General features: G+C 36.8%; 1 protein-coding gene across 1 annotated transcript; it reads right to left on the reverse strand.

Moving 5' to 3' along the window:
* Positions 1-324: 324 nt before the first annotated feature.
* On the reverse strand, positions 325-7,355 carry sgca (sarcoglycan, alpha). The gene is made up of 11 exons (XM_067575588.1): positions 7,203-7,355; positions 6,810-6,938; positions 6,528-6,679; positions 5,226-5,292; positions 4,898-5,096; positions 4,646-4,814; positions 2,343-2,551; positions 1,230-1,256; positions 856-1,038; positions 668-694; positions 325-547 (listed from the first exon to the last, which is right to left on the reverse strand). The coding sequence occupies exons 1-11, from the start codon at positions 7,237-7,239 to the stop codon at positions 541-543; spliced, it is 1,206 nt and encodes a 401-aa protein (XP_067431689.1). The 5' UTR covers positions 7,240-7,355; the 3' UTR covers positions 325-540.
* Between the last annotated feature and the right edge of the window lie 3,971 nt (positions 7,356-11,326).

Below are 11,326 nucleotides of genomic sequence, written 5' to 3' on the forward strand. Positions count from 1 at the left end.
CTCTGGATCACTGTAAACATTTGCAGTTTGCAGGAATCCACTTAAAATGGACAACTAACATCTTTTCTGCCTCCCTCGAGTACTGCAGCTGCTGAGTTTCTGAAGTAAACTGTATCAAATCCAATTCTACAAAGTCTTGGCAACAGATTTTCAGTCAGGTTGGACGCTGACTTCCCAGCCTTTCTCTTCAGCCTAGTTGCACTAGGAACAATACAAAGCGTGCTGTCACCGCATCTCTGAAACGGTAAGTGTAGACCTCCTCCTTTTATTTTAAATACTGCTCCAGAATGTCTGTAACAAATCTTGATGCCTGGTACCAGCAGCGAGAACTGATATTCATTTATTAGTAATGAAAGAAGGTGGAATACAGAGAATCATACATGGCAAATATCAATCTGAGTAACTACATACTATTTATGTATTTTAAACTTAAAGAAAGAAAAAGAAGAAAAAACACTATTTCCCACAGCAAATTAACAATAGGATGTTGCAACACATCACTTTATAACATTCAGGCTTTACATGTATCCATCGTTGTTCTCACTTCCTGTAAAAACAAACAACATTACACATATAAAACATATATAAATATATTGTAGCCTAAATATTTACTAGAATTAATGTAATGTAATTTAATGCAATGTAAACTCCCCCTGAGAGGCTTTACCTGGGCAGTGTGTCAACATAGGGATCACTGTGAAAAGAGGAGATTTTAGAAAATCTACGTTAGGAAGTGATTTGACTTTTCAGGATCAGTTTCATTTAGATCACTACTAATGCTGACTGGCAAATGCTGGTAATGAAAAATAAAAGCAGATCTGTGAATAAATAAGAGTCAGTGGGTAAGGGTCTTACTGCTGGGCCATGATGAGGGGGATGCTGGGGCTGTTAGACCGTAGCGGCGATGCTCTCTCCCCGGTTCTGCTGTTGAACATGGGCAGTGTGGACAGAGGAAGAGGAGGAGTGCCACGGTCTCCAGCCATGTTCCTAAGCTCATCTGTGTTTCCGAGAATAGTGTGGTGGTGGTACAACTGAATCCTGCAGAAAAGTGGATGTACAGAACGTTAGTTTTGTTTAAAATATTTTGTTTAGTTTTTTGCTCTGATACCCTTTAACCATTAAGAGAAAAAGATATTTTGTCTTCAGAAATATGTTAAGAATCTAAAATATTGGCTTTTTAGACATATTGGACATCCGGCTGTGAGTGTGTAACAACGTTTTGTACTTACTGGTTTGTCCTTGCATTCCTTTTGGCCCTATGAAAAAAAGAATAATGCGTCACCTTTGTGTCACAGTTTCTCAGGATCAATCAAAAGCTGAAATTGGCTTTGAGTATTTGCTTCAACGGTGAGTTCACCCAGATAATAGGAATTCTTAAATTCCTACTCACACCCAGTGGAAGGGTTAACCACTAACCCTAACCCTAACCCTAGTGGGATCCATTAGAAAGCTACCCTAACCCCAACCCTAGTAGGATCCATTAGAAAGCTACCCTAACCCTAACCCTAGTAGGATCCATTAGAAAGCTACCCTAACCCTAACCCTAACCCTAGTAGGATCCATTAGAGAGCTACCCTAACCCTAACCCTAACCCTTACCCTAACCCTAGTAGGATCCATCAGAAAGCTACCCTAACCCTAACCCTAACCCTAGTAGGTTCCATTAGAGAGCTACCCTAACCCTAACCCTAACCCTAGTAGGATCCATTAGAAAGCTACCCTAACCCCAACCCTAGTAGGATCCATCAGAAAGCTACCCTAACCCCAACCCTAACCCTAGTAGGATCCATTAGAAAGCTACCCTAACCCTAACCTTAGTAGGATCCATTAGAAATCTACCCTAACCCTAACCCTAGTAGGATCCATTAGAAAGCTACCCTAACCCCAACCCTAGTAGGATCCATCAGAAAGCTACCCTAACCCTAACCCTAGTAGGATCCATCAGAAAGCTACCTTAACCCTAATCCTAACCCTAGTAGGATCCATTAGAAAGCTACCCTAACCCCAACCCTAGTAGGATCCATCAGAAAGCTACCCTAACCCTACACCTAGTAGGATCCATCAGAAAGCTACCTAACCCTAACCCTAATAGGATCCATCAGAAAGCTACCCTAACCCTATATCTAGTAGGATCCATTAGAAAGCTACCCTAACCCTAACCCTAGTAGGATCCATCAGAAAGCTACCTAACCCTAACCCTAATAGGATCCATCAGAAAGCTACCCTAACCCTAACCCTAGTAGGATCCATCAGAAAGCTATCCTAACCCTAACACAAAATTTCACCAAATAAACACAGCTATCTAAATGGCTACTCCACTAGTGGTTCAAAATAGATACATACACTCCCTCTCGTCTGCAACACATGATGTAGGCCAGCAGGGTACACAGGATGATGGCAAGGATCAGGGGCACGATCACTGTCACAATGTAGTCTGGGAAATAGTCTCTGCTCGGTGGAGACTCAAGGGGGATGAAGTCACCTCCAGCCTCCAGAATCCCTGAGCCCACCGTGGGAGCAGGTGGAGTCGGCTCCTGCTTTGACAGATCAAACTGCAGGGAGAAAGCCAGTTTTCTGTCATATAAACTATGAGATACAAAGGCACAGATGACAAGATTGTTAGTGTGCTTTCAATTGATTAAGCATCCTAAATAGGGCTATAGTGGTTGTCAATCTTGGGGTCAAGACACCTTCAAAGGGTCACAAGTTTAGTTGTATAGCACCTTTCAACAACAAGGCAATCCAAAGTGCTTTACATGAAACATAAAAGGCCTTAAGAAAATTAGAGATACCGCCTTGTGGTTGGATGCCTCCGCCAACTAGTCAAGTTGCAGTTTACATCCATGACTGTCAAGACTCATAATATCTGTAGTGAAGACTTTGAAGGAATTAAATAAAAGGTATTAAGTGTCTTGAGTTATGGCCAAAAACATGTTATGTGAGGTCACAGCGACCTTGACCTTTGACCACAAAACTCTAATCAGTTCATTTTTGAGTCCACTGGACGTTTGTGCCAAATTTGAAGAAATTCCCTCAAGGTGTTCCTGAGATATCGCATTCAGAAGAAGGGAACGGACGGACAACCTGAAAACATAATGCCTCCGGCCACAGCTGTCACCGGTGCAGAGGCATAAAAAAGGAGCATAAAAATAGGATTTAAAAGGAGTAAAGTTAAAAAGAGGACTGGTTAAAACACATGCCACATAACCGCTCGATTCCAGCAGCGGACCCTTGTTACATGTCTTTCCTTGTCCTCCCTTTCTGTCACTGCCCTACCGTTGCTACCTGATAAAGGCATAAAATGTCCAAAAAACCCCTACATATATAAAAAGAGGTTAAAATAAGGTAAAATAGAATAAAACAGATTAAACAGGAGGATGAAATAACAGTGCAGTGAGATAAATACTCCCAAATATTTCAAGAAAAATCTGAAGAGCCGCAAGATTAACAGGATAAGAAAGAAAAATAATGTAAGACCATTTGTCTTTCTTTTCTCTAACCTTTCATTTTAGTCATTATGCATCACGGCGCTGGAACGCCCCAACCCTTGCAGCTTTTAAATCCAGATCGAAGACCTTATCGTTCTCAAGAGCTTTAACTACATATTTTTAAAACTCAAGGTCTTATTATTATTGTATTATTATTATTTTTAATCTTTTTATTTATTCATTTTTATTTTTTTACGCTTTTATTTTATTTCTTAATTATTTTTTATTTTTGTTTCTATACAGATTTTATCTCTTTTATTCTGCTCTTTTCCGATTGTGTTGTTTTAACTTTGTATTGTGCTGCTGTAACTTCTCTGTCAGCACCTTGAGTCTACCTCTGTGTATGAAACGTGCTTTATAAATAAAACTGCTTTGCCTTTTTCTGATGAAATAATGTAAAGTTTAACCTCTTCCAGCCTCTTAAAAAATCTAAATATTGAAAATATTGAAAATGCAACCCCCTGAAAATGACTGTAAACTCGTTGACACGCGCAATGTGTCATTTAAAGAGGCCATAAGATGAAAATGTTGCAAACCACTGGTCTGTGAAATATCAACAAATATTAAAAAGCCTATGTTGATATCTTCAAATTGGTTGTTTTTGTCTGATAAGCATTTTAAAAAAAGGTATTCAATTTACACTACATAAAATAGAGAAAAGCAAAAGGACTAAAATTAACAGCTTGAATCAATTATCAAATAGAAGATGATTCATTTTCTGTTGTGGTTTCCAACATTTTTGGCTTGTTATCCTTTAAAACATCAGAGAGGACATGAAACAGGTCAGTGAGGACATGGGCTGTGAGTGGGTCAGTTGACTGATTTTCCCTCATTTGATTGATTTTTAGGGGTCACACAGGTGAAAGTATCTGGTCTTTCACAAGAAAAAAGCAAAAAAAAAAAAGATAAAAGTCAGAAATATAATTATTGTTCTTCCTTATCCCTTTTAATCATTTTCTGACTCCTCAGATTTATTTTGGGACCCCTTGGTTGGGAACTACGGGACTAATCATTTCAGGACTAATCCCTAACCTCTGCCATTTAAATAGAAGGACTTATACCAGAAATATTACACTAAATTCCTTCATAAAAGTCACATTACAAACTCTGTATTGCTCATAATTCACACCACCATTCATATGTCTTTTCAGCCCTCACCAGCTCAGTCTTGCACCACGTGATACAGTTGCTGGGGATGCTGCAGAAGTTACATTCTCCAGGGATCTTGACTTTGGTCCCCGCTTTGCACTGCTTCTCATGCTCTGCTGTCAGCACCCTCAGGAGACAATCTGAGAAAAACTGCTCCGACCCCACCTTCACATACACACTGACACAAATCAGATTTTAATAATGGAACAGTCATTTTAAAGCTAGAAAAGTTACAGTAAGCTGGCAGAAAACTCTTTTTACCCTTCAAAGTGGCCTGCAAGAGGGAGGGGAACTCTGCCGCCACGGTCGAGAGCGTTGGTGATGTTGACAATTTCCAAAGCCTCTGTGTCCCACAGCTTCTGTAAATCCTGCTTTATTTCATCCTGAACAGGAGAGGGCAGCACCTTCTCAACCTCTCTCAGTTTGATGAAGAACTCAGCTTGATAGGGCAAGGTCCCCTCTGTGAGTGAGTGCAACGGTGTACGACATGTCATTTCTACAGTCATTGTGTGAATTTTGTCCCATATACTCCTTTATTATTACTATACCTGTGCTATGGATTTGTGATAATAATTTAAATCATACATACCTGCTGTTACTTTGATTACGAGAATTTGTCTGGCTGTTTCATAGCTCCGTTTGTTGACGGCATAAATCTGTCAGACAAAGGATGAGAGTTTATTAACCCTTACATACTGTTCCTACTCTGACCCTTCACAGTATCCTCTCATAATTAAGACTCTCTCTCTCAAGTCCAAACTTCTAAACCACAAATTTTTCATTCATAAATACCTCATCAGTCATTAATAAAAAAAATGGGTAAAATGGACGATTAATCCTTAATGAAGCTTTCAGAGAGCAGAGAGTGTATTCTTTAGGTTTTACATTATTTGTTTATGGAAAAAAAAAACATTCACAGTCACACCCTGTTACAGTCGTATGTTACAAAAAACAGGGGAACATAACAGCCGTCATGATTTCAATCAATTTTGAAATTCAGCAAGATTTTTGAATGGTAATCTTAAAATTTCTGAATAAATACAGGTCAAATCTATCTATTGATGTATAAATATATGTATCAGCTGCACACATTTTTTTTAAAAGTTGATATAAAAAGTTTCAATTTCAATTTTTTGTATATTCTGTGTCACTTTGGGAAAAGCCATATAATTTCAGGCTAAACGAGTGGTGTTGAGGTGTATTTACTGCTCTCAAATGTACAAATGGGTCAAATTTATACTGTGCACAGTATAGTTATACTGTGTAATAGAAAAGGTGCCTAATTAATAAGGCAGTTTCCAAATATTTAAAAATGTCACTCAGATATTCTTTCACTATTTGTTTCTATTGTTTACTGCATTCTTGTTGTTGTTGTGTTTGTTTACCTCTACTTTGCATTAGTTATCTATTTCCTACATTTCCCAGACTGCCCTCTTTCTTAATAACATAATATAATATGTGTTTTGAATCAGATAGAGTACAGTAGAGCTGCAATCTTTGATTGAATCCAAAATGTGACATGTTTTCCATAGATATTATATTCTGTTTGATTGAGACTATGGTGCCACTTCAGAGACTTGTATCTCTTCTTCTTCTTCTTCTTCTCTGACAGGTTTCTTCATGAATGTTTGATGATGATGCAAAAAAAAAACCAAAAAAAAAAACAGCAGCTCCAGAGTGAAGCCCGACGCTTTTGTCTCTGAGGGTCTGACAGCAAAACCTGACATTTACCAATGATGTTTCATACAGCTGAATAATTTTCAGATTTGTCTCTATTGTAGCTGCGCTGGAAAAATTTCACTATATGCATTATCCACCAGAATGAAAGTAAGAATATATACCATCAAGCATTCTCATTCAGGTTTGTGTCACTGTTAGTGTGACTGCATACCTCAATTATACTTTTTCCAGGAGATACTGGTGTCCCATACAGGAAGCCATTATCATAGGGGTGCCTTTGGGTGAAGCGCAGCCACTCTGGGAGGTCTGGGAAATTCTGCCTGTTGCACTTAAAAATCATGGGGTCATCATACAAGCGGCCAGCTATACAACACACAAAAGGGAGAAAAGAGAGATAAATACAGAAAAAAATGCACTAATGTACTACATGTTTATCTCTTAAATGTGTTTGATAATGAAAAGCTGGTGAATTGCTTATGATTCAGGCTCTTACGGTAGAGTTTTGACAGAGGTTCAAAGTCATTCTGAAACGTCTCTCTCATCAGCTCATATGTAAATAACTTCCCCACAGGAATGGTAAATTTGATCTCTGCATTGGCCCCAAACACACTGACAGCACAAACTATGTGGAAGTGGAGAAAAAAAAAAAAAGCACCAAATGATTCAGCTGAATGATTAAAAATGGCACAAAAAAAACCAACAACAAACAACTTAAACTTTAAAATATGACAACATGCATGATGTTCTAACAATTAAGCCTACAATCCTTGACAGCTGATATCAGGACCAAATGTAAATAACACAAACTAGATACTAACACAAAGGCAAGCACCTGGCAGTATTGTATATATTACATGAAGTTAAATAACGTCAGGAATGAACTTGCCTGTTAAAAAGAAGACCCAGCTCCCGCAGCCTGCCATCTTGTTTTGGCCTGTGATTGACAGAGCCAAGCGGAGAGGGGCTTGGTCACAGAAAAAGACATGTCAGAGCTATTTTTGCCTCACACACACCTAATGATATCCGGAAGGGAGTCTGTGAGTCTGAGTGTGAACGTGTGGAGTAAATGAAGAGCTGTATTGATCCTTCCGGTGATATAAAATCACATTCCTTAAGTAACTAAGTACATTCACTCAAGTACTGTACTTAAGTACAAATTTGAGGTACTTGAGTATTTCCTTTACACTTCCACTCATCTTTTACTATTGACTCCATTAAATGAATCTGATGGCTAGAATTACTAATATATTTACTTTGAAGATTTTACATACAAAACATGTAATGAACAAGCAGTTAAAACCAATTCAGCTACAACATTATATTATATATCACTTTCAAAGGGGGAATTCTGCTTTAGGGTTACTTTCATTTCTGATGTTTTCAGTATATTTATGATAATACTGATGTACTTCTACTCAAGTAAAGGTTCTTCTTCCACTCTTATCTCTAATCTATACATTTCTTGTGTGTCTTGTGTCATTTCTAAAAGTGAGTAATGAGATTACTACTCCATGTGAGGAAATTCGTGGCTGTTTTTGTATCCACATTTTCACTGCTTTTTCTTTTTCCGCCTTCCTCGAAGGGGTAAGGGAGACAATAACAGCAATTTCAAAGATATACTGTATACATAATAAATAAATACTAAAACATGCTCACACAACAACAGCTATAACTATTTTTGTCTCTCTGCTGCAACTTTATTTATTTATTTGCACTGGGAAGTGTGCCTGAAGCAGCAAAAAGAAGTACAAGAACAAGTGCACAGTATTAGAGCTGCAACTAAGGATTGTTTTCAATACTGATTAATCTGCTGATTATTTTCTCGATTAATCGTTTGTTCTATAAAACACCTGAAAACAGCGAAAAATGTCCTTCACAGCTTCCTAAAATCCAAGGTGACATCTTCTGGTTTGTTGGACCAACAGTCCAAAACCCAAAGATATTCAGTTTAATCTCTCATATGACTAAGAAAAGCAACAAATCCTCACAAATGACTGGCTGGAACTGATGATTGTTTGACATTTTTGCTTTAAAAATGCCCCAAAAATAGTTGCCAATTATTTTTCTGTCGATCGACCAATCTATTAAATGTGCAGCTCTACGTACTATAGATATGTAACTGTAGAAAACTAGTATACTATACACATTATCAGTATGAAGCACTGAAAATTAAATGGTAGGTACTAAATCTAGAGCTGCAATGATTAGTCGATTAATTGCCAACTATTTTTTATAATTGATTAATCATTTTGAGCATTTTTTTAGGAAATAAATGTCTAAATTCTCTGATTCCAGCTTCTTAAATGTGAATATTTTCTAGTTTCTTTAGTCTTCTATGACATTAAACTGAATATCTTTGGGTTGTGGACTGTTAATATAAAACAAGTCATTTGAGGACATCACCTTTGGCTTTGGGAAACAGTGAGTGACATTTTTCACCATTTTATGACATTTTATGCACCAAACAACTTAGCGATCGATGAAGAAAATAATCGATAGTTGCAGATAACTAAATCCATCATACACCGTAAACATAGTGACTACAATGTGTATTGAGACACAAAATATCACCAAAAAATGATGAAATGGGGGCCGATTTGAGGGAATGGTGGGTACAGTGTAAAGTTTTTTCTACTTTATATATTGAGATAACACTTTTATCCTTCACTTCACAATTTGCTCACTCAGTCACTGACTCAAGGACATTGCTGTGCTAATCCACAGTTTTACTACTAATAAACTGTCATAGGGAAGCTAGCTGCAGCTGTAGATGGCACCACTGTTACACTGAAAATGCACATCCTGTTTGAAAAGAGTCCTTTCAGGAAATACGGTATTCATCTAGTTATGTCCTTCAGACTAGACCTTCATCTGCTGTGAGATAAAGGTGAATATGATAGAAAGGGGAAAGTGGGTTTTTTTTTTTTTCCTATGTGTGAGACAGCTGCATGAATGTGCTGGCCTTGCAGATAAATCCGCCCCCGTGGAACTCAGAAACCGTAGACGGTGTGGTTAGATACAACCAGCTCTCAACCCCCCAAAAAACGGGAAATGCTTTGTCTACCTTCAAAGATAATGTTTAATGTATGTATCAGCTACAGATGCAGAATGCAGGAAGCAACAATGTGGCCCGCTAATAACGGATGTGTTATTGGCCAAGGAGGTTTGACGTGCCCGACAGTCTACTGGGTCCTAGTGCTAGTCGAGTTCCCTAACAATCACAGCTACTGTACATCAGTTTGATAGCCTGGGGCTCCCAGACTTTTGAATGACTGGTAAGTGATCATTATTTTATGTGAGTGTTTAAAAAAAATAGGATTTTTGTATTATTGTTTGTGAAATTGCACTTATAGGTTAGGAGGGTGGTGAAATCTGGTCTCTGGACTGTTTTATTGTGCTGACATGCTGCTTATTTTTCTTGGTTGGGTGTTCCATATTCAAGTGCATTATTATAAGTGTGATTTTAATTTTGATAAAAATAAAAACAGAAATAAAAAAGGAGTTTAAATTTAACATAGTGGTTCCCAACCTTTTTTTGTCCTCTGCAGACCTGTCAGATGACTACACCTACACCACATGTCATGTTCCAGATGTATCTGTTTAATTTTAAAATTGATGTTTGTACAATATTTTTACATAAACTTGAACAGTAAGTGTTTAGGTCAGTTTATCAAGTTTGCATGCCTACCTCTACCATTTAGAGAGGCAGAAGTTTACCATTTATCCACTACTTTTAGCTTATGAATTATTTTACCATTACCTTTACCTAAATATTGAGTGATTTAACCATTCAAGCATTTCTTTTGGCTAATTATTTCAACCTTTTATTCATTATGTTAAGCTTATTCGTCATTATACCATGACTTTTACATAACTATTTGAGCCATTCATCCATTACATGTAGCTTTTTCAAACATTTATCCATCAGCTACTTTTAACTATCAATTTTAATTGCTATACCCACTAGCTGCTTTGAGCTATTTAACCATTATACACTAACGGTTAACCTACTTTTAGCTTATTCACCATTTTACCATTAGGCCACCTAGCTATTTGAGCCATCTATCCATTAGCTATTTCGACCATTTATTCACTATTTTAAGATTCGTCATTTTACCATTATTTTTACCTAAATATTGATTGATTATTTACTATTTACTATTGGCTAACAATTTCAACTGTTTATGCAGTACCTTTAACAATTTCAACCATTTAGCCACTATTTAAGCTTATTCATCATTTTACCATTACTTTTACATCCATATTTCAGCGATTCATCCATTACTTTTTACCAATTTCAAACATTTATCCATTACGTTTAGCTAATTTCAACTGATAGTCATATATCCACTAGCTACTTTGAGCTAACTATTTCCACTAATTTAAATTTAGCTTATCATTTTACCATTCCTTTTACTTCCCACCTAACTACTTGAGCCATTTATCCACTACTTTTAGCTAACCTGCATTATTTCAACTTTTTATCCTTTACTTTTAACTGTTTTTACCATTTATCTACTATTGTTTTTTTTCGTGATTTCAACCATGTAAAGAAAGCTATAATTTTTTTTTTAATCTATTTCAGCCATTTTACCTAACATTAGCTATTTCAACATTTTATCCACTAATATTACTTTTACTTTACTATTTCAACTGTTTATCAATTACTTTTAGCTATTCCAACCATTCATCCAAGACTATAAGCTTTTTTCCGCCATATTTTAGCTATTTTAACTGTTTATACTTTACTTTTAATGTTAGCTCATTTAACAGTTCTTAGGCTATAACTAACTGGTTTTCATGTGGGCCACTTTCAATAGCAACATGTAGCATCAAGGTATATATTTTTAATCAATCAAGTCATAATATCTATATTTTTTCAGATTGGTTGAGTTAGTCCACATGGCAACTGCTGAGGGACCCCTTGGGGTAAGTACTCCTGTATGAGAATCACTGATGTATAATATATGTGAAATGAAATACCTCATACTCACAACATCACATACATTT

The sequence above is a fragment of the Thunnus thynnus genome, chromosome 20, assembly GCF_963924715.1.
Source record: "Thunnus thynnus chromosome 20, fThuThy2.1, whole genome shotgun sequence".
NCBI lineage: Eukaryota > Metazoa > Chordata > Actinopteri > Scombriformes > Scombridae > Thunnus > Thunnus thynnus.